The 25,309-nt window shown below is 45.6% G+C and overlaps 1 protein-coding gene across 1 annotated transcript in view; it reads right to left on the minus strand.

The window, feature by feature from the left end:
* Positions 1 to 6,294, minus strand: part of LOC138526006 (nucleolin-like) — a 49,923-nt gene extending 43,629 nt beyond the window's left edge. Inside the window, exons 1-2 of the mRNA XM_069636296.1 lie at positions 6,146 to 6,294; positions 5,344 to 5,405 (exon numbers count right to left, since the gene is read on the minus strand). Coding sequence (XP_069492397.1) covers positions 5,344 to 5,405; positions 6,146 to 6,294 — 211 coding nt within the window. The remainder of the gene's footprint in view (positions 1 to 5,343; positions 5,406 to 6,145) is intronic.
* Positions 6,295 to 25,309: the final 19,015 nt, after the last annotated feature.

Below are 25,309 nucleotides of genomic sequence, written 5' to 3' on the forward strand. Positions count from 1 at the left end.
AAATACAGGCCGCACTCCAACCGTTCATTTTGAAGTACCAGGAACGTTCACACCAAAATATGTGACATATGATGAACAAATAAACCAGCAGAGAGCCGCAGTGGGGCTCTGTCCAGTACCTATCAGAAGAACAGCACCTATTGAAGTACCCATACCCACAAAACCATGGACAGTAAGGTATCCATTAAGAAAACCCTATCAACAAATGAAACAAAATGAAGATCGCCTAAGTACAGTCCCGGAAGAAACCAAAAAGGTCTTAATGGAAGACGAATAGTGACGTCACGAGAACCCGGACTGACACACACACAGAAGAAATGATGACTAGAGAATGATGCAAAGAGACGAAACACCATGAACAAGGATATTGTGAACCTAAAGTGAAAGGACAATGTCAAATGCAGAAACTTAAGCCGCAAGCATAATGAAGATGGCCGACCAGTTTACACTTGTACATATGCTTGGAACCGCAAGAAAGCTAAGAAAACCGTGCGGCTTGCTATGCTTAGTAGAAAGATAGTGCGGCAAGTGCCATTATACATAATCTTCCTCAAATGAAGCACATTATATAAGTGTATTTCCACTTTGTACGAGAAGCAGAATCAACCCAGGTTACTAAAGGTCACACGAGCAAAGCTTCATATTTAGCCAAATCTGAAATAAGCGGCAGAAACGAAACTCAGCAGAGGCAACTCGTGCCAGGAGAGCCAACGTCATACCAGTAGAAGAGACAAACAGTAGCTACACTTAATTTAAACTAAGACCAGAATATCCTGCCTCAGAAAGGTCAAGATAAGAAGACGAAGGCAGGTGGTGGGTGAAACAAAAATCGATTGCACAAATTGGTGCAAAAGAGGCAAATTCACGGTGCTCGAATCACGTGACCAGCCGAGCAAGAAAAAGCTAGTACTCACACTTACGAATGGAACAAGGCCAGATAAAGATATCAGGACTTTTCCAGACAGAAGATGCCGTCCCAAGGTCAACCACAGTGAAATAATTGACACATGGCTACTAAAGTGATGATTGATTGTAACGCTAATCGGAGGAAGGCTGGGTAACTAAGGGGCACCCCGCACCTGGCCAACCATTCTGCGTGCTGCTAAGCAAAATGGAAAAGTATGCATGGGGTTTTTGCCAACCCCATCACAATGGACCAAATAATCTAGGGTCCTATAGTTAGTAGAACAAATGGGACGTCGTACTTTTAGTGACGTTCGCAGTAGTCATTCTTAAAGGAATGATTTAGATGCCCACCTGACAGTGTTTACCCAATCCACTCACTCCGTTAACATATACAGATATAGCACCTATAGTAAAGTTACCTTTTCTGAACCAATAGAATTGCATGTCAACTTTTGAACGTTACACATCAATGATGACGAGTTTGCAGTATAAATGCTATGATTTTTATGAAGTTCATTGGAGTTGAAGCGAGAAGGAAGATCGCACCATTTGCTGATATTTATGACTCCTCATTTTTTGTACTTGTCATTAAACGGACTGCCTTTGCCAAACCATTGAGTTGTCCTTATTGATTGGTGTTGAAGTATATATGTACCCCCATCCATCTCATGGGTGCTGCTATCTTGTCTTAAAGTGCTTCTGAGCAAACCCCGACTCTATGGGCCAGCCGGGGGTCTCGGAGTACAACCCAGGAGCACACGTGGAGGGGAGGCGAGAGTTGGTGTGCTGCAGCATACTGGGACCTTTAGTGCGCTCTCCCCAGCTGTCGCCTCACCCTGGCGCGGTGCAGTGCGTTGGGATGCGGTGCAAATATCTTGGATACAGTGAGTCCTAGGGACTTGAAATGTGGTCTTCGACGTCCTATAGGCAAGAATTTTATCTGTTCTTTCTATGACCACATTCATGTTTTGCAGATTTCAGACAACCGTCTCATGTGTGAAGGGGCTGAAATCTGGGGAATGGGGTGGGGTGACCAAATGTCATGGAGCCAGTAATGTCAGGAGGGTCCTAACAGGTAACTATGAAAAATGTGGTGTGCATTGGTGGAACAGTGTGGAATTGTGTAAGGAAGAAACTAACAGATTTTCTGTCTATATATATATATATATATATATATATATATATATATATATATATATATATATATATATATATATATATAGAGAGAGAGAGAAGAAAGAGAGAGAGAGAGAGAGAGAGAGAGAGAGAGAGAGAGAGAGCACTAGAGATAGAGAATAGAAGAGATGCTTAATGTTTTTTTCATTTTATCTTACTGCCATTATATGAATCAGTTGGAGACCGGCACAGTGTTCTCAGGTCTCTAAGAATCTGTTGTTTATGTAGCAACATGACATTCAGGGGTGGCCTGGGAACCAATAGTTGCCCTGGAAATGTTTTTTAACGTGGCCACATATTACACTGGGTAAGCAAGTCCAACCTCTGTAAGAAGGGTTGGGGGGGCGGGCAAAATATGGAAAAAACTTCTAAATTGTGCATTTTAAAGCATCTTGTAATTTTGTTGCCCATGCCGAAGCCATTGTTGCAGAAGAGAGAGAGAATGGGGGTTCGGAACTGAGAATATCTGGTTGGCATAGCAAATGGGTAATGCCATGGCATGAAACTGCCAATGAGAAATTCCCTAACAATATTTGCTCCAATCAGCAGCTTTGTAAGAAGCAAGTCAGGTGCTGGGGTTCTATTTCCCAGCTGCCCAGTGACTTCATATCAGGCTATTTTGGGCTATTTTCCATGGACTGTTGGGCTATATTTGGGCTATATGTGAAAGCAGATCCATTTTTGTCCTCCCGGGGCTGCCTTTCTGCACTTACCCACCCCATGCCCACTCTATTTCACTCTATCTATTCCCCACACTCTCTACCCTCACCCACTCCACTCCCACTATCTTTACCCCCACCCAAACCACCCTCATTACATGTGCCAGTTGGGTTACATTTGGGCTATTTTGGGCAACTCTTGACAAATCCTCCCAAGGCTGCTTTGTTCTTCAGGATTTTGGCTCCCAACCAACTACCATCACCCACCAAGCCCCGCTCTCTATAACCCCACCCACTCACCTACCCCTACTCACCCTACCCCAACTCTTTTACCCTGCTCTCTCCCTCTCTACCTCCACCCACCCAATCCTCACCCTCTCTATCATCACTCATCCTACCTCCTCCTTCTCTACCCCATCCACCCAATCCCCACATTCTCTATCCTCATTCACTTAATCCCCCTCTCTACCCCACCAACCCATCCTAACACCATCATATCTACCATCACCCACCCATCCTACCCCGACCTTCTCTACCCCCACCCACCCTACCTCCACCCCCTCTACCCCCACCCACCCTACCTCCACCCCCTCTACCCCATCCACGCACCATAGCCCACTCATTCTACCCCACCTATCCTAGAGACACTCTCTCTACCCCACCCACTATATACCCACCCTCTCTACCCCCACCCACCCAATCCTCATCCTCTCCACCCTCACCCAACCAATCTCTACTCTCTCTAATCCCACCCAGACAACCCCCACCCTGTCTACCATCACCCACCCACCCTACCCCACACTCTCTATCCCCACTGACCATGCTTTGACTCTCTCTACCCCAAACCATGCACCCCTGCCCCACTGTCTCTACCCCCACCCACCCATCCCCCACTCTCTCTAGCCCCACCCACTCACCAACCCCAGCCCACTCTCTCTACCCCTACCCACCCACTCTACCCCATTTCTTTCTATCCCCACCCACCCTACCTCTACTCTTTCTACCCCCACCCACTCACTCTACCTCCACTGTCTCTACCCCAATAACTCCACTCCCTCTAAGGAAAATCCACTCTTTCTACCACCACCCACCCACCTTACCTCCCCTCTCTCTACCCCCCACCTTACCCCCACTCTCTCTACCCCCTCCTACCCTACTCCCACTCTCTCTCTACCATACCCCCATTCTCTCTACCCCCACCCACCCTACATCTACTCTCTCTACATCCACCCACCCTACCCTCACTCTCTACCCTCACACACTCTAACCCATCCACCCATCCTACCTCCACTCTCTCTACCAACCACTCACCCATCCTACCTCCACTCTCTCTATCCCGACCCACCCTATCTCCAGTCTCTAAACCACCACCTACCCACCCTATCTCCTCTCTCCCTAACCCCACCCACACTACTCGCACTCTCTATCCCCACCTGCCCACTCTACCGCCACTCTCTCTAGCCCAACCACCCACCATAACTCCATGCTCTCTACTCCCACCCTACCTCCACACTCTCTACCCCGTCACCCACCGCACCCCAATCTCTCTATCCCACCCACCCTACCCTCAATGTCTCTATCCTCACTATCTCTACTCCACTGACTCACCCTACCCCCATACTCTTTACTCCCACCCACCCTACCTCCCATCTCTCTACCCCCACCCACCCACCTACCCTACATCCACTCTCTCTAGCCCCACCCACCTTACCCCCACTCTTGCTACCCCCACCCAGCCACCCTACCAAACTCTCTCTCTGCCCCACCCATCCAACCCCCACTCTCTCAACTCCCACCCACCCTACCCCACTCTCCCTACCCCATCCACCCATCCTACCCTCACTCTCTCTACCCCACCCACCCATCCTACCCTCACTCTCTCTACCCCACACACCCAACCTACCCTCAATCTCTCTATCCCCACTCTCTGTACCCCAACGACTCACCCTACTCCCACTCTCTACCACCACCTGCCCAACTTTCACTCTCTACCAACCACCCACCCAACCTACCTCCACTCTGTGTATCCTCACCCACCCTACCTCCACTCTCAATACCGCACCCACCATACACCCACTCTCTAACCCCACAAACTGTACCCCCACTCTCTACCCCATCCACCCTAACCCCACTCTCTGCCTCCAACCACCCACCGAACACCCACCTCCCCACCTAGCCACAATTCCCTCTTCCCCACTCACCCTACCCCCACTCTGTCTAACCCTACCCTATCTACCACCACCCACCCTACCCCCACTCTCTCTATGCCTACCCACCCACCCTCCACTCTGTCTACCCTCAACCATCCCCCTACCTCAACTCTCTAACCCATTCACCAACCCTACCACCACTCTCTCAACCGCTAACCACCCACCTCACTCTACACCCACTCTACCCCCACTCTCTCTACTCCAGCTACCCAACTCCCTCTACAGAACACCCACCCCCACTCTCTATCCCCTCTCATTCTTCCTCTCACAATCTCGCTTTATTTCTTACCCTCTCAACCTTTCTCACTCAAATTTCTTCTTGCTCATCATCGCCCTCTCTCAATCAATTCCTCCCTTGCTCTATTCTCCTTCTGTCTCATTCTCGTGCTCACCTGCATCCATTATAGCATCCTCCTTTGACACTTTGCACTCTCTTGTCCTCGCAACCTGGTGCCTATAAATGCAAAATGTGAAAAGCAGCAGTAAATGCCAAAACTATTGACTTTGCCAATGTTTGTTAACTAAAATAGGGATTACAAAGTTAAACATAAAACAAAATGATATAACATTGAGGCTTACCATACTGAACGCTTTATAACAGATTCTTTAGTTCCAAGGGATGTTGAGGTTGAGGAGAGATGAAAGGAAGGGGGCAGGGTGCAGATGGAGAGGGTAAGGGAGCAGAAAACCAAAGTACCAACACAAAAGAGGCTCAGGGTGCAGAGGTCCACTGGGAATTGCCCTAAGTTTCCTGTATGCCAGTCCAGAACTGATAACTCTCAGCCATTTGTGGGTGGCATGTGAAAGGTTGGATAAGTTAAAACAATTATATTTTGCTCATTTTGTATCTAATTAACTTAGTTTGTGTTCATCATAGCTTTGTGTAAATACTGTATGCATGCTTTTAGTCTTTTTCAAATGTAATTTATTAACTTGGGAACTGTTTATTAGAAACCATAACGCAATAAATGAAGAAAGGAAAGGAAGAAAGAAAGAAAGAAAGAAAGAAAGAAAGAAAGAAAGAAAGAAAGAAAGAAAGAAAGAAAGAAAGAAAGAAAGGAAAGAAAGGAAAGGAAGGAAAGAAAGAAAGAAAGAAAGAAAGAAAGAAAGAAAGAAAGAAAGAAAGAAAGAAAGAAAGAAAGAAAGACTAATAATCAAACTCAACGACATAATCTCAATATAATGTAGTTCAACCTTTTTCGGACCAAATGACCATCATCATCTTCTTCTTCTTCTTCTTCTTCTTCTTCTTCCTTTTCTTCTTCTTCTTTTTCTTCTTCTTCTTCTTCTTCTTCTTCTTCTTCTTCTTCTTCTTCTTCTTCTTCTTCTTCATCTTCGACCATAAAAGCATAAATGCTTTGTTAAATTACAGTGAGTAGGTAAAACCTTGGAAAAACATGTGCCAATATTCAACAATAAATGGGTAAGAAATTACAACCGATTCTCTGGTATAAAAGTGTCTAAAGATGTAGAACCGGGAAAACGATGCACGCAGCCCTGGAAATTAAGAAGATTGATTCACCGCTTGTTTCCTAAGCAGCCACGCCCTTTGGCTGCATCGAGCTGTTGCAAATATCACGTGTGGGAGATACAATAAATGGAAACAGTCATAGCAGTTCTGCATGAACGAATGCCATTTTCTTTTAGAATTGGTCTCAAATATGTATGCCTTAATCGTAGGGACTTGTCACATATCAATAAGAATTGCAAAACAGTTTATTTAATCGACCCGCACAACGGACATGTCTCCGAAGCCTATTTCCACCAGGAATGAGTAAAAGATTAAACCGGGACGATGCCAAGTCTGAGCCGCATATACAATGATCTTTCAAAAGCCAAAGGGATTAAATCTAAATACTCTTCTTCAGAACCAATCTCCAAATTATGTACAAGATATTTTTTTTTTTTATTTTTTTTTTATTTGGTTGGCTGAATAATTCAACCTTTCAAATAGTTAATTTCTTACATTCAAATTCATGACTTTACATTTCATTCATACAATTATAGTCCAAAGATCTAAAATAAAGGATTCTAAAAATCTCCAATATACACTTACAAAAGAATGCATAAAATACATTAAATTCCTACAGAATAACACATGAAATCCAGAACAATAATTACACATCACCTTTTGCTCCATTAGCTCTAATGGAGGTCAGATTGTATAGCAGTATTAACAAACTGGACCAATGCTATCTGTATTGATGTTTTTGTGGAACATAGTAAACATTTCCATATTTCTTCTCCAGAATGATAACTTAGAAATTGACAATGTCTGCCGAAGTACAAATTCCTAAGAGATATCAAGGCTGGACAACGGATTACAAGATGATCAAGGGTTTCAATTTGCCCATTACAATGACGACATGCATTTTGTTCGACAGGAATCATTTTTCTTCTCGCTAAGACCTGTCTTGTTAGACACAGGTTTAATCGAATGCGCAACATCTGAGATCTCACATATCTTGAAGGACATTTAACTAAATACGATTGCATCATGCAGAATTTCTTATGAGTAAACATCATTGCTTAGCAATCGACATAGAGTTGACATTGTGCTCGAGTATTAATCCAGTCATTTCGATATAAATACATTTTTGCCTTATTTGTATTCGACAAGAGGAGCGCTAATGATATATCTGCATTACATAAGGCATCAATAACACAGCTAGACCAAACTTTAGGAAATCTAGATGAAGATGTTAGTACGTAATTTGCAACTGTTCCCAAAGTATTTGGAGTATTTGCTCCTATAAAACGCTTTCTGTAGAGACTAATCAATTTCCATTGAACTTGTGAATAAAGAGAATTGGCACCCACTTCAAATCACACAAGGGGCATAGATGTACATTTTGGGAGACCTAGTACAGATTTCCAATACTTGGCTTCCAAACAATCCCAATATTTTCTAGCTCTTGGCATCACTGTTTCTTGTCCATATGAAATTATCATAACAATCTTTTGTTGGTAACAAGTCATAATATGCGAAGTTGTAAATTTACCGTATTTGTACAACAGTATCTTAGCTTGTGAAATCAATGTTTGCAACTTAGCTTCCAATGTTGCAGTTTGAACAGTATCACTGTTAGTGTCACTGAAGGGTAATCCTAGATATTTGTATTCATGAACCACCAATAATACTTTATGCTGCATGATCCATTGATTATTCACCAGTTTAGTTGTTCGAGCCTTATGACAACAGACAATGTGAGTTTTGTCATGGTTAATAATCAAATTGTTCTCTGTAACATACTCATCCAATTTGTCTAGAAGATTTTGAAGGCCTGACTGTGTTAATGACAGTAAAACTAGATCATCAGCATAAAGTATCCACATAATTTTTTGATTTCCAAATTTTGGGGCGTTGGTATCTTCAAACTTATGACCTATATCCAACAAAAATAGGTTAAACAATGTGGATGCTAGAATGCACCCTTGTTTCAAACCACACTCCATTAAAATTCTAGCAGATAATAGGCCATCAAGTGTCAACCTCACTTGTATTGAAGTATCAGAGTGTAGAAGTTTGATCAGAGTGAAGAGAGATGCAGGACAGCCAAAATGTTCCAAGTTTGCAAAAAGTAATTGACGATCTACAGAGTCGAATGCAATTCGGAAATCTACAAATGCCAAATATAGTTTTAGGTTCTGGTCAAGATATTTAGCTTTGAGTGGATTAAGTGTAAGCATATTTGGAGCCGTGCCTAGTCCACTTACAAACCCAGATTGAAATGGGTCGTGTTTGAGGTCACGACTCGTCCACTTTTTTAGTTCTTGCAAAATGATACGACAATAAACTTTGCCAGGGGCGTCTAACAACGCAATTGGTCTATAACTTTCAGGCTTCCGTGAGTCTCCTTTTTAAACAATGGAACAATGATTGAATGTCTTCAAGTAGACGGTATTCACTGAGTATCATTGATATTTGATATTTTGAAAAATTTGAAATAAAATTTCTGTCCACATTTCCGGGTTCTGCTTAAATATCTTATTAGATAAGCCATCCGGACCTGGAGCTTTTGATTGACTTATTGTATTGATAAAATGCAATATACCATCCTTCACTATATCAAGATGAAAAGGAGCATTTACTTCTGCTGTTTGTTGACATGTCCTAGTTACAGTATCAGCATATAGTTTGGTAAAATGCATGATCCAGATTGCTTCAGGGACACTATGTACTTGTGTCATCAATTGGGAGGTAGTTGTTACCTGATTTAATGCTAGCCACATTTGTGTAGTATTTTTATTTTGCATTAAATTCAGCATATGTTCACCATCTCTTTGATTTAACCTCCCACGATATGAACGCAACCAGTTTTTATATGTTGTGTTAGCACTAATTATAGCTTTAGTTCTTTGCTCACCAATCAGGTTAAGAGCCATACATTTTGGGCACGATGGTCTGACTTTTTCTTTTTAATTTGACTGTCAAAAACATGAGCTTTGCTATTAATGTGCATGTTTGTTTTTTTGTATAATATATTTCTGCATTAAGTCATAATAAGATATATCAGAACAAGTACCACTATGTCATTAGTGGACAAAAGCTGAGTTTATATCTTTAGCAAACTTCGAGAGATTTGTATCCGTCCACCTGAGGCGATTCATTTGTGCATTAGTTGTCACAACACCTGAAAATTGCGTTTGACAAAGAGTTAGTGGAAATTCTTTTTCATTCCACTGTGTAGTGAGCATTTGATGATCACTAACCAATACATCTTTTACATGAAAAAATTGAATTCTGGTCAGTAGTTTGTAATCTACGTACATATAGTCAATGATCACACTGTGATTACTGCGTTTCCATGTGATATTAGGTGGATTGTCTCCTCAACAGGAGCCATTAAGCATACACAAGGCTCGAGAGGATATCAAATGTTCCCATTGAACTGTTCTCTTCCTTTCCTTTGGATTGACTCTGATACCTTTAGTGCCAAGTTCAAAACAATGAATGTTGAGATCCCCAGCCAGGATAACATGCACAATTTCAGGATTCAGAACCACATAATCCAACATTTTGGAGATCTCATACAAAAAATTGGAATCTTCAATTCCATTAGGATTCCAATAAGCGTTAACTATTGCATACAGAGTCGAATGAACAGCGACAATGGTAAGCTGAATGAACGCATTGGGGCATATGAAAAAACAATATTTAGACCAGAACTAATTTTGATACAAGTGAGTAGACCGGACATAGGTCGACCCTTCGCACCCGGTAAGGCAGGGGTAAAATGTATTGAATAACCATTCCACACAGGCGAGTCAGTTAGCCATGACTCTTGAATCAAGATTATATCAAACTGTTCTAATTCAAAGGCTTTATTGTTAAACAGATGTCTATGCCCACAAGTATTCCAAGATACCACTCTCACTGCTTGATTCGTTCCCTGCAATGATAGTTAACTATTGGCTTCACAAGAACATACACATTTTGCATCAATTCGCTTCCCACACTTTGCAGCAGCAGACTCAGTTGACACTCTTAGTACAACTCCTGAACAAGAAGAACTAAATTGTTGTACTTCATTTGTTTGCACCTGACCTAACAACAGCAGAAAGCCCAAGTCAAATAGCTCTTCCTTTGCAGACCAAATGATGTTGCGAACTAACTGAGAGTGCAATCGCAAACATACCAAACCCAAATTGATTTCATTAACAAATTCGACCTGTTCAATGTCAGAAGAACCCACATCCTCCAGTTTATAAATGTCGGAGAAGAGTTCTAATGTACTCCGTCTATTTAACACATATTGGGGAAACGGAGCCTCCCGACAGCCAAGTATTAGATTAATAACATGTTTGTCAGTTGATGGTAGTTTTGTATTTATCAAAGAAACCTGCTTTGGTTTCTTAATGTCGACCGTGGGAGTTAACAGTTTTTTCTTTTGTAATTGTTCTTTGGGTAATAGTGATTGTAACGAGCGAGCGATTTCCGCTCCATGACCTCCATATTGATCGGCTTGTAAGCCCAAAGTTCCAAATGTACCCGTGGGCTCACTTACCAAATTACACTTTTTCAGTTGCTCTGAGGCTACAAATGCTATTTGTTTAGATTTAATGTCACCAGCCTTTGTACATTCTACACAATGAGATAGAGCCTTTACGCTTTCTCCCTTAGCAGTCTGTTGATTATCATCTGGAGTCATAGAGGACCCTTTTGTCGATATTCCAGCTGGAACACACTGTCCACTGGAATTGACATGCGGAGCACCCACAAAAGTTAGATTAACAAATCGTGACATATATGAATCCACCTCTTTTCTAATTTCCTGACGTCTCATTTTCTCCGTTACTGTATCCTCCTCTATAGATTTACCTGAGATTTCTTTCGGGGGACCAATGACAACCTGTAAAGGGGTTGTTTGTGCAGCATGTTTTTGAATCGCTTCTACAAGTTCGTCCAAAGGGGATTGGGATCTAGACTCACTATCACTCTCATTAATAGCTTGTAAACTCTGTTTGCATTTACACTTCTGGTCCAATAATGCATATTTTTTTCCAACAGCAGCAGAAGCCAAAAGCGCATTTTTTGGCGGCACTTTGAGTGTTTTAATAAAATGCTTCGTAGTGCCTGACATTGCATTTTTCTTGTTTTTCATATTCTTTGACTTTTTTCCGTTCTCATTTACCAAGGGCACTTTTCCCATTTGTTGTTTTACATCTGTACCTTTGATTGACTGGGTTTCAAATGAGACCCCCTTTGTTTTCTTTAAGAAAATGACATAGGCTTTTTTTGGCATTTTTTCAATTGTATTTTGCACTGGGACTGTGTTATTTTTCAGTTCCACACCAACCTCTGTTATTATACCCGTTATATGTGGAACAGTAGATTGAGCATCAGCGGTGGAGCCAACAATATCAAAGGTCATTAAAATCCATATTAGCATTAATTTTTCTAGTTCGCTCAAGATATTCATATGGGCTCTTAAATTGCGATTGCCAAGCAATTATGGTTGCAATCTGGGAGCTCTGAGCATTCATTTTTTCATTCAGGCTCTCATGAAGTTTTACAATTGTTACCATTGTCGTATTCAAGGCCTCCAAGACCAATCTAACAGCAGTGCTCATTCCGTCATTGGGAAAAGGATTCTCAATACCACGTGTTTGCCTAGGAGTTGGAGCAAGAAAAGAAGAGGCCACATAAGATCTCACAGGGCTTATACCAGAAAACATCTCAGGTGAAAAAGACAATTTTTCAGGAATGGTTTGTGTACTATAATCTGTCTGCATTGATCCCAAATCAATAACCGCCACATCACCGGACACTTCAAGTCCATCCCCAACAGTATCCTTTGTGTCATTTAACATTGTTTCACCCCTCAAAACAGTGCTGTCAGACAAGGATACATTACATACAGTGGAATGAATCGAGAGACTCGTAATTGTTTTCATGACACTTCTAACAACAGACTCCTGCTTACCAGAGTCAGCCGGGTTCACTCCCAATGAGGCTTCTGCGGATGTGGTGGGAAAAAATCTCTGAATACCAGCAAAAGGGTTGTTATTCACAGTTGGTTGAACTGATTTTGCAGTTGAATGTTGAATTTTAGGCGTTGAACATGAATCGTCAGCAAAGAACCGTTTCTGGCTCCATGACTGCTTTGTACTAGGTACAATTTCAGTTTTCTGCACTAAAGAAAGGGGGGGGCATACCTGTTCGTAAAGTGTACAAAGTACGTTTAATTTTGACACACTCCATTAGTTCGACAGATCAATACTAAGTTCAGATAGGGCTCTCCGCTCCACACCCACCTTACTAAAACTTAACCAACTGGTTTCACAAACAGAATGAACTGGGACCCGCGGCGCACCAGCTCGCAATGCAGCACCGCACCGCACGGCGCTCGGCGCAACGGCGAAGCGGCAAAGCGGTGCTTCAATGGTGCTTCGCTTAGTGCGCGTGCGCTGGTGCGCGCCGGGACGCCTTTTTGAAAACATCGGCAACAGTAGGCGGAGTCACACAGTGTGTTGATCTAAAACAATAACAAAATATGTATATTAGAGGAGATTAGGTTACACTATAACCTTTTTTACGTTCCTTATAGTGCCCAATAGATGGTCAAACACAATTACCACAGAATTAACAGGGTAAATAGTCAAAGTCCAAAGTCCAACTTCAATAGAAGGTAGCCAGCAGGCAAAGCGGTGCTTCAATGGTGCTTCGCTTGGTGCGCGCGCTGGTGCGCACCAGGACGCCTTTTTGAAAACATCGGCAAAGTGGGCGGAGTCACACAGTGTGTTGATCACAGAATTAACAGGGTAAATAGTCAAAGTCCTAAGTCCAACTTCAATAGAAGGTAGCGAGTGGGCAAAGCGATGATTCAATGGTGCTTCGCTTGGTGCTTCGCTTGGTGCACGTGCACTGGTGCGCGCCGGGACGCCTTTTTGAAAACGTCAGCAAAAGTGGGCGGAGTAACACAGTGTGTTGATTGTATAAAACAAATGAACAGGTCCTTGTAAATGCAGCCACAATTCATTAATATGTGGAAGAGTTGAGGAAGAACTTGCAACATGTGTTTGCATTTGTTCAGTAGAATCTGGAAAAGGCCACTGACGGTGTAAAAACCATATTATGTTAGGAGGGCATCCATTCACGAGTGCCACAAACTCCGATCTCTTTCTTCAAAGCCTTCCTGCTGCAAAGGCTCTGAAAACACGATATTCCAACCCTAATTTGGAGTTGGCAGCATCAGCTAAAAGGTAATACCAAGTGCGTGTCGTGGCTACCCTTTTTGGTTTGCTCAAGGCAGCACAGCTGCTCTCCATGGGATTTTTCCATAGAACTGAAGTATCCAGAATGTTAAGCATGTTCTTTACGTGTGCGAACCAATTAAGGCTTTTCCCACCATTCAAAAACAACAAATGAACTAACGCTTCTCTGCATTTGCCCAATCCTGGTTGGTGGCAAAATCTTAACCAAAGGAAAATAGAGATAAGCATGGCCTTGGCACCAATCGCAGTGACCAGGTGCGTGATTTCTGAAGGAGCACTAGTGGGGAGTGTCAGCAAGTGTTTCAAAAATGTGTTTTCCTTAATATTTAATAAACCACAGTTGACAATCCCCCAGAGCTCCAATCCGTACAAAACAGCAGGTAAAACCTGTTTATCGTACAGATCTAGGCGTGGATACATCACCACTCCCATACCACACAAAATAAGACCTACTAGCCTCACTGAGCTCATAAAAATTAACTGCTGCTTTTCCAACTTGGGCCCCCCAGGCTGGGTACTCCAGGAATCTCAGCCTGAGATAGTCGAAGTGATCAACTAGCTTAATTGAAGTACCATCAACTTTCAACCAAATGGATTTGCGTTTATCGGAGCAAAGGTTGAATACCATTGATTTAGTCTTGCTGATGTTAAGATTTAATTGGAGCTCTTTGCATTTGGCCACAAAGATGGATAAAGAATTCTCTAGACCCTTGGAAGTTGCTGATATAAAAACAGCATTGTCTGCACAAAAAAGAGCTGGATATTTATCAGCTGACATTTTTGGGCAGTATTGGCACAAATGTAATAATGCATCTTGTTAGGGTAGTTTCTAAGACAGGCAATGCCGTGCCAATGGTCCGCGGACTCCCAGCTCACGGAAGGCCCTAACTTCTTCCCTGGTCCCAAAGTAGTTGAGGTTTATACAAGGAGCAACAGTTACTGTGGTTTATTATACTAAAAACACACAGGGGTCATATGCACAGAGCGATCCGGGCCCATCTCACCACATTCTGGCTTGCAGGCCAGTTTTGTACACTTGTGATGTCATAACCTTCGACAGTCATCAGGGCCCTTCCCGAATAACCTAACAGGGTTCAGGATTGGCTCCTGAGTAATAGTTCCAGTATAGTAACCTTATAGAGAACAATATTAGAGGGTGCTACTGGGTGAGGTGGTATGCTTGGATCATCCCTGAAAGTTGTTACTTCTAACTGTTACATTAGGTAAGCCCTGTGATTGGTCAATAGCCCCTGCCATCTGCCCCCAGACTCCAGTGTCCTGATTAGCATGGCGGCTGGCCCCCAAGCCTGAGACAAACTCTGTTCCCAGCCCGCAAGGCACCTGTTTTCGCAACATGTATACTATGTGTCAGCAAGGTCCAACTATGTGTCTGTGATTATACAATGGTGTGTAATAGACTAATGCCATGAGAGCATTCCATTTCCATCGTACACGGTAGCCGGAGAGTAGCAAGTACTGTTGCAAAAGCTGCTGTCTAGCAATGGGACGGCTGCTCATTCCCAGCCTCTGAGCCTTGGTCCGATACCAGTTTGGCCGAGTCACGTGGTCAGAGACCATCTCTTCAGCCCCAATTACTTTGTATTAGCTTGTATTTGGCAGGGAATATTCTTTGCGGCAGCCGGTATCACCTTGGTCCTTGTGCCTGGAATGTCACTCACTACATCGTGGCCTTTGCTGCTGTTGCTCTTACTGTGGCTATTCTGCTTGCACAGCGTCTTGCGGTTTGAGATCTACTTGAGGCAATCATGACTTACTGTATTTTTCCTAAGGCCTGCACGGCCCTCTAGCAAGTATTCTACATAGGATCCATAGGTAAGTGTGTGTTGTGGTTGACCAGGTCCTGTGGGTGCTCATATCTTCCATAGTGTTAGTTGCATGTAAACATATGCAAGTAGGCACACAAATTCTTCTTGCATCTTGCGTTTCTGCATTGCTGTAGCGAGCCTAAGTGGCAAAATAATAAACGTGCAGACAGTATGTATATGTCACGTCCTCTAACTCATAGGGCTGTACGCATGTGTTCTTCATGTAAATTGGTGTGTGGGTGTCCCGAATGTGCGAATTGCACGTGTGCTTCCTGTATAACGCAGCTATGTCGTCATGATGTCTCTAATGACTTGAGGCATTGCTTCGTGGTGCTTTTAGTCAAGTCTGTCCATACGGTTGTTTCCAGCTCTGTCTTGGTTCTCTTCATCCACTGTAGGCAGAGTTTGTCTGGCTGCTGGGTTGTATGGTTGGCTGGTAGGGTACCTTTCGTGTTGGTGGTCCATGGTGGGTTCAGTGGGGATTGGTGTAAGCTCATGCGATCGATGGCCATAGTTTCATTGGTACTTTTTCCAATGAGGTGGTTTTCCAGAGGGAGGGCAGTTCCGGATTTCCCCTCTTCAATCTATAATTTCTTGGAGATATATATTAAAAAGAAGTGGGACCAAGACACATCCCTGTTTTACTCCCATATTTAATGCAACCCGTAGAGTTGATTCCCCCCCAGACCAATTCTAACTCGAGCATTAGTTCCAGAATGTAATTGAATAATTATAGAAATCATGCTGGGGGGGACCTTGCAGGACTATAAAATCTTCCATAAATCACCCTTGAAATTGAATCAAAAGCACCACATATGCATTAATTTTCCACAGTAGTGTATACTGTATACTGTTTTATATTTTCACTTTAAAATGAACAAATAAAATATTAAAGACTGATCCATTGTACCTCCTGGAGGTGGTAGAGTATGATCTTGCCAAAAAGCTTGGCTGCCCCGTCCAAAAGAGATTTCGGGCGGTAATTTGAGGGATTGTCCCTCCCTCTTTATTATGAGCACCTTCTGTCATGCAGAGATTCTGCCCGGGTGTGTGTCGCTTGCTTTCTATTTTCCCCTTTTTACCTGGAAATTATTCCTTTTTTGGGGGGATATTGAAGAATCCCTAGATTTTCTTTTGCATACTCAAAAAACATTATTAGCAGACTTGGTTATATTTCATTGCAAAATTTGGCCAGGTCATCTCTGTGTTGCAAATATAAATATAATGAATTTAATTGTGAATTGATTAATGTTTTATAAATGTTTTACAAAGATTCATAAAGTAATTGCTATCGAGGCCACGAAATGTGCCCACAATGTGCCCTGTAGAATTCTCTATCAGAAATTATGTTTTGATACTTCAGTCTATGTGTTCATCTGTGCTCATTAGGACACATAGGACACAGCAATGCCCAGTGGATAATGAGCCCAAGGCGTGTCCATTGAATATACCCTGGGCACAGTTTTCGCACCCATAGTGCTTGCCGGGCATGGTGTGCCATGCAGAGACTACATCTTAGTCCCCCCAAGCACGGTGTACTTACCCACTGTCCCCACTGGGCATGGCCTGTAGCCATGAAGAGTGGATACTGTCCCTGTAGCATGGCAGCAGGCACTGTGCCCCGAGCCCAGAGGCATTGCTAGGGGGGGCTGAGTGGGCTACAGCCCAGAGTCTTTTGGTTGTAGCCCCGGATAGAAGCTCAGGAGCTACAACCAAAAGGCTAGTTGGTCCCGAGTCCTGACAGCCCAACATTAGCATAACCCCGGATCTTTCCCAAACCTATCAACACCCCTAGTACCCCCACCAGACAGTTTGCCTGGGGAAGGCCTTCAGCCATGCTCTGGGCACAGTGAATTTACCTACCAATTTCTCAACGAAGTTTGATATCCATCTATTCAGCATTATTTGTTCTACTATGGTTCTGCAGTGTTTTCCTATGGGAATCTGAAAGGGAAATATTCCATATTGATTATGCCTATAACAATCTCCCCTTTCCAACATCAGCTAGAGTTCCTTCTCCAGGTGGCAGAGTTAATAGGGATTTTGTGGGATCCCCTTTAACTTTGTCTCCCCTATGAGTAACCTAACAAAAAAACCTCAAAAATATTTAAAATATGCACTGTGGAAAATTTCATGTAATTCCATTCCAGGGCCAAATTTAAAAGCCTCCCAAAATTGCCTTTTCGTTGTTTAATTTAATTCTTAGTTTGTCAGGGGGTGCACAGATATACATAGCCCCACCCTGTGGCTCCGCTGGCCCACTCCTAAATTCACAAACATTTTGGGCACATTTTGAAATGTTTACCTTCATTAATGGCCTATTCCACGCCTTTGAGTCCTGCCCTCACACTTCCCATGATCATGGCATGTCCCAGAGGGCTCTTATATGCCAAATACAAATGTTTTTTCAGTGCAGGATTTTCAGATTTCAGCCTGATTCATCGATACAAGTTGAGTGAAATCAGTCATGCCATGCAATAGGTGCTGTAAAGTAAGTTCCAGGAGGCGGCAGGTAAGGCCACTCACGTAAAAATGTTTAAGATGTTACATATAGGTAGCTCAGTTAAGGGGTAGAGCCCCAGAGGGGACTCAATGGCACCCACCACCCAGGCTAACTTTCTCCAACTGCCTGAGCTGGAGCACTGTTCACAAGCAAACTCTACAGGCACTCATTAACATTCTCACAGTGACATCATTCACTCATGCATCCACGAGATCAGGACATGACACACCTCGCTTCTTTAATAAACAAAAGCACATATCTAGAACCAGTACAAAAAGACTCTCAGCACCTGGAACCAAATATCTCAAGCATGCCCGAATCACTTTGCAACATCCTCAACCACTCCTGTCCAGAAATGCCACCCCTTCACCTTGATCCTGCCACAACCAAGCACGGATCTGTCACATCCAATGGGCTACCAACACTGCACAACTTAATCAACAAGACAGAAACTAACTCCTTCTACCTGAGTCCGCCACCCCCAGCTCTCGAGGCTGCCACTCTAGACCACAAAGCCAAAGTCAAGCGTGTCCACACCCTGACAATGGGCCCTACCATACAAGAGTCTGAACAAATAACTGACAGTACAGTCTAGTACAATAGATGGGCACAGACATAATCAGGCTAAAACCACAACTTCTCCATAATTACTTTCATGAGAGTAAAACACACTGTGAGGACAGTCCCTTCACACACACATGGGCCGGATCCCCAGAGGAGACCCACTTGCACCCACCACCCAGGATAGCTCCTCCAACTCTCTGAGCTGGAACACTATTCACAACCAAACATTCCAGGCACTCATTGTCACGTCTCCCGCACCAAGTGCACCCCCCTACAGGTGCTCTTTCCCCGCCCTCGGCCTCCGTCCCTCCCACTACCCCACACACGCACCCTGGCTCACGTACTTCCTTGCGCCCCCTCGCCCATCATGGTAGATTGCAGCATGGCAGACCTGGCGTCTATCGCCCCTCCCGTTCTTGGCAGCTGAACTGGAGGATTCCGTTTCATCATAGCGCCTTGCGCTGCCCACAGAGACCCGCGCGTCACGGATCACGTGATTTTCCATCACGCAGCAACGCTTCCGTGTCACGCATCACGTGACTTCTGCCATTGGTTAAAGGCGTCCGGAAACAAGGAGCGTTGCTTCACAGCTGTTTTCCTTCTGGATTATGTGACGCTTAGTTCTACGGTTCTGAATTACGGATTGTTTCCTCGACCACGCTTTGCTCCACAGACTGTTTTGCCTGTCTATACCCCTGACCTCATCCAGCTACTGCCCCGGGGTCCAGTTCTTCCTCACGTCTCTGGGCGACCTTTCAAGTACACATAGGTAAGCAGTGTCAAGTTACCTGTGTTCTTGTGTTTATGCCTCCTGCTCTGTACATAACCTCACAATCCATTGCCTTACAGCGTTCAAGGGGTTCTTCTGGCTGTTCCTGAATCCAGGCCCAACGGACTACCACACCTGTGGCCTCAAAGACCGCACAGGCAATATTTCTGGTGTTGTCTGTGTGGTACTTGGGGACGTAGGTATTCATACTCTGCACGACCATCAAGTCCATAACAGACTGTGAAGCCTTTGGCCGTTCAGAGTATGAATCCCTCCGCCGGGGACCCAGTGACCGCTTTAATGCAGGCCATGGCGGCCCTTAGGACCGGCATGGCCGCAGCCACAACCGCCATTCACCACCGCCTAGACGCCTTGCAGAGCACACGTTATCCTCTACCTGCAGACACCGAGTTCGGGGACCCTGCCCCTCCAGTCCAGCCTGTCCCTGCTCCAGGCCCCGCCCCCACTCCAGTGTTGCTCCCGACTTCCTTCCCTCTTGCTGCCCCAGAACGCTACCAGGGTGACCCACGTAAATACCGCACCTTCATAAAGCAATGTAAGCTCCACTTCTTGTGCAGACACCAGGCCTTCCCCGACTCTGTCACGAAGGCCGCCTTTCTTTTGTCTCATCTATCCGGAGTAGCGGCTACCTGGGCAAACCCGTTGCTAGAGAACGACCACCCTGCTTTATACGACTTCGAGCTTCTCGTAACAGAGATGGCTAAAGTGTTCGGCACCTGCTGTAAGGCCCAGTCAAGGGACCTGGAACTACTGGATCTCTCACAGGGTAGGCAAACACTGATTGAGTACATCACCCGGTACAATCAGCTCGCCGCTGACACTTCCTGGCCAGAGGAAAAGAAGGCGATCGTGTTCTACCGAGGTCTATGCAACGCCATGAAGGACGCCCTTTCGGTGGTTCCTGCCCTTCCTTCGGTGTTCACGGATCTTGTAGACCTTGCACTACAGGTGGACGCTCGGAGGTCCGAACGGAAGGCAGAAACAACATTCACCGGCCAGTCAACCCCGGCCCCTTCTCCCGCCGTTTCCGAACCCATGCAAATAGGCGGGATTCGAAGCCCGATAACACAGTCCGAACGGGAACGTCAGAGAACCGACAACGCCTGTTTTTATTGCGGGCTAAATGGACACTACGTAAGGGAATGCCCCCGACGACCAAGGAACAAGGCGTCAGGTTTTCAGAAGGCTCGCCCATGATACAGGGGGCACCGGCGAGCCCGTCCACGACCCCCACTGAACCCGCCTTCGGTCCTATCAGACCGGTTGTGGTTCACGCCCTTTTGAAACCTACCAGGGAGATCATCCATGCTGTTCAGATCGTGATCGACTCTGGGGCCACGGATTGTTTCATAGACATCGCATTAGCCCATCGTCTCAATCTGCCCCTGATTCAAAAAGAACACCCGGAACCAGTGCAAGCAGTTGATCGCACGTCCCTGGCCTCTGGTCCGATCAAACACCAGACCGCGCCTCTGGAAGTGGTGATACAAAGCACCCATAAGGAGAACCTGTCATTTGACCTCATCACCACGCCACAGTTCGGTGTCATTTTGGGTATCCCCTGGTTAAGGCACCACAACCCTTTGATTAATTGGGGGACGGGACAAGTAACGTTTGAGTCAGAGGAATGCCAGCACTTCTGCCTAACAGAACCAGAGTCACTCTCCTCTCCCGCCATGATACTCGGCGCTATGGCTTCCTCCCGTATCAGGGACGCAGTACCCGACACCACGTCATCACATACCGTGGGAGCTGTTATGGCAGGCATTTCCGTGGACTACCACGACTATCATATGGTTTTTGACAAAGTCACAGAGGAGGGTCTACCTCCACACAGACCCTACGACTGTCCTATCAACCTTCTCCCGGATGCTCCCATACCAAGGGGTAGGATCTACTCGTTATCGCAGTCTGAGGAACGGGCCTTAAAGGAATACATCCAGCAAGCCTTGCGTTTGGGTCATATCCGCCCTTCCTGTTCTCCAGCTGCCAGTCCTATATTTTTCGTGCCAAAAAAGGAAGGCGATCTGCGCCCATGCGTAGACTATAGACGGTTAAATGCTATCACCATAAAGAACAGGTACCCCATTCCGCTCATCTCCACGCTACTGGACAGGTTGACGAAGGCGTCCCTCTTTACCAAGTTAGACCTGAGAGGGGCATACAACCTAATCCGCATGCGGCGTGGAGACGAATGGAAAACGGCATTCTGCTCCCGACAGGGATTATTTGAGTATACCGTGATGCCCTTCGTGCTCTGTAATGCCCCTGCAACGTTCCAACGTTTCATCAACGACGTATTCTCTGACATCCTGGATACGTACGTGGTGGTCTATTTGGACGACATATTGATCTATTCATCCTCCTTGAACGAACACGTCGCTCATGTCAGAGAGGTCCTCTCACGCCTCAAGAAGAACGCCTTATTCGCCAAGCCCGAGAAATGCTTGTTTCATACGAGGGAGGTAGAGTTCCTAGGTTTTCACATCACCCCTGGAGGGTTATCGATGAATCAGTCAAAGGTCCGTGCTGTCACAGAGTGGCCAGTCCCTGTCAACCTCAAACAACTCCAGTCTTTTCTCGGCTTTGCTAACTTTTACCGGCGATTCATTGCCGGCTTCTCTTCCATTGTATCTCCACTGACCGCGCTGACCAGCCCTCTTGTCCCCTTCGCCTGGTCCTCTGTACACCAGGAGGCCTTCGAGGCGCTTAAGTCCAGGTTTGTTTCTGCCCCTGTGTTGCAGCACCCTGACCCGGACTTCCTGTTTGTACTAGAGGCAGACGCTTCCTCGTTCGCTCTGGGTGCCATACTGTTCCAGCCATGTCCAGCCACGGGTAGTTTGCATCCGGTAGCATACCACTCACGGAAGTTCTCCGTAGCCGAGTCCCACTACACAGTGACTGAGAAAGAGCTGCTGGCCATCAAGGACGCCCTCCAATCATGGCGACATCACCTCATGGGGGCGAAACACCAAACGGTAGTGTACACGGACCACAAGAACCTACAGGACCTTGCCTCTCTTAAGTGCGTGAATAGTAAACAAGTGCGTTGGCACTTGTTCTTTGCTGCCTTTGATTTTGTGGTTAAGCACAGGCCAGGTCTCGTTCACGGCAAGGCGGATGCTCTTTCCCACTCTCCCGGGGGGGAACCACTGTCTTCGTTCCCAGACACGTTGTTGGGGAAGGGCCATGTTATTTGTTTATGTACACCATCCCCGCCCATGCTTACCGCCATTAGGCAATGGGTCTCCCAACACCCACATGCGCTCACTGAATGGGACATTGTACTTCAGGAGGGGTTGCCGTTTGTCCAGGGCAAGCTGTTCCTTCCCACGTGCGATGTGCGCAACCAGGCGCTTGTCTGGTCTCACGATGCTGCCATAAACGGTCATCCAGGACAGCAATGCACCCTGGATCTGCTACACCGGAGGTGCTGGTGGCCGTCCATGAGAAGGGATATAGAGAACTACGTAAACACCTGTTCGATATATGCCCAATGCAAGTCACGTAGAGGACGTCCCCTGGGCATACTCCAGCCGCTGCCCATTCCCCCCAAACCATGGCATACTATCTCCATGGATCTTGTCACGGACCTACCACGCAGACAGGTTTATGACACTATCTGGGTTATCGTGGACTCCTACACTAAGATGGCCCGCTTCATTCCCTGTACCGGCATACCCTCTGCCCCGACATTGGCCCGCTTATTCTTCAAGACAGTCTTTTGTCTCTTTGGTCTTCCACAGGTCATCGTATCGGATCGCGGGTCGCAGTTTACTTCCTGTTTCTGGCGTGCCCTTACGAAGCTCCTGGGTATTGATGCTCGCTTCTCCTCAGCCTATCACCCAGAAAGCGATGGGCAGACCGAGAGAGTGAATCAGGCCATGGAACAGTATCTGCATTGTTTGACCCTCCAGTACCAAGACTCCTGGTCCAATCTGCTCCACCTCCCTGAATTTGCATACAACAACTCACGACACTCAGCTACTGGTTTCTCCCATTTCTATTCTATGTATGGACAACATCCACGCACCCTCCCGCTCCCTGTTCTCTCCTCTGCCACTCCTGCTGCCAACGCCTGTGTTCGCAACCTGGCCGGTGTCCATGCTCAGACCCTTATCCATCTCCGTGAGGCCCAGGCGGTTATGAAGACGAAGGCAGACAGGAGGCGGTCAGTGGCCCCTGAGTACCGCGTGGGTGACCGGGTGTGGCTGTCGACCCGGCACTTACGTATCCCTGGTTGTCGCAAGTTGCTGCCTCGTTTCGTTGGTCCCTACAAAATCGCAAAGGTCCTGAACCCCGTGGCTTTCCACCTTACTGTCCCTCCTGCTTGGCGGATCCATCCGGTGTTCCATACCTCTCTCCTCAAGCCCTGCCTTGCTCCTACCCGTGTCAGTGCTCCGCCCGCACCTGTCTCGGTGTCCTCCCCGGATGTCTTCGAGGTCAGTGCTATCATGGGTTCCCGCTTTCACAGGGGTCGCCTTCAGTATCTCGTGGACTGGGTGGGTTATGGTCCTGAGGATCGCTCTTGGGTTTCCTCCCGTGATGTCCATGCCCCACTTCTTGTTGCTCGTTTTCATAGGGACTGCCCTGCCTGCCCATGGGGTCGTGGGCTATTGAGGGGGGACTCTGTCACGTCTCCCGCACCAAGTGCACCCCCTACAGGTGCTCTTTCCCCGCCCTCGGCCTCCGTCCCTCCCACTACCCCACAAAAGGCTAGTTGGTCCCGAGTCCTGACAGTCGCAACATTAGCATAACCCCGGATCTTTTCCAAACCTATCAACACCCCTAGCACCCCCACCAGACAGTTTGCCCGGGGAAGGCCTTCAGCCATGCTCTGGGCACAGTGAATTTACCTACCAATTTCTCAACGAAGTTTGATATCCATCTATTCAGCATTATTTGTTCTACGATGGTTCTGCAGTGTTTTCCTATGGGAATATGAAAGGGAAATGTTCCATATTGATTATGCCTATAACAATCTCCCCTTTCCAACATCAACTAGAGTTCCTTCTCCAGGTGGCAGAGTTAATAGGGATTTTGTGGGATCCCCTTTAACTTTTTCTCCCCTATGAGTAACCTAACAAAAAAACCTCAAAAATATTTAAAATATTCACTGTGGAAAATTTCATGTAATTCCATTCCAGGGCCAAATTTAAAAGCCTCCCAAAATTGCCTTTTCGTTGTTTAATTTAATTCTTAGTTTGTCAGGGGGTGCACAGATATAGATAGCCCCACCCTGTGGCTCCGCTGGCCCACTCCTAAATTCACAAACATTGTGGGCACATTTTGAAATGTTTACCTTCATTAATGGCCTATTCCACGCCTTTGAGTCCTGCCCTCACACTTCCCATGATCATGGCATGTCCCAGAGGGCTCTTATATGCCAAATACAAATGTTTTTTCAGTGCAGGATTCTCAGATTTCAGCCTGATTCATCGATACAAGTTGAGTGAAATCAGTCATGCCATGCAATAGGAGCTGTAAAGTAAGTTCCAGGAGGCAGCAGGTAAGGCCACTCACGTAAAAATGTTTAAGATGTTACATATAGGTAGCTCAGTTAAGGTGTAGAGCCCCAGAGGGGACTCACTGGCACCCACCACCCAGGCTAACTTTCTCCAACTGCCTGAGCTGGAGCACTGTTCACAAGCAAAATCTACAGGCACTCATTAACATTCTCACAGTGACATCATTCACTCATGCATCCAAGAGATCAGGACATGACACACCTCGCTTCTTTAATAAACAAAAGCACATATCTAGAACCAGTACAAAAAGACTCTCAGCACCTGGAACCAAATATCTCAAGCATGCCCGAATCACTTTGCAACATCCTCAACCACTCCTGTCCAGAAATGCCACCCCTTCACCTTGATCCTGCCACAACCAAGCACGGATCTGTCAAATCGAATGGGCTACAAACACTGCACAACTTAATCAACAAGACAGAAACTAAC

The sequence above is a fragment of the Ambystoma mexicanum genome, chromosome 7p, assembly GCF_040938575.1.
Source record: "Ambystoma mexicanum isolate Mex_15411 chromosome 7p, UKY_AmexF1_1, whole genome shotgun sequence".
Lineage (NCBI taxonomy): Eukaryota > Metazoa > Chordata > Amphibia > Caudata > Ambystomatidae > Ambystoma > Ambystoma mexicanum.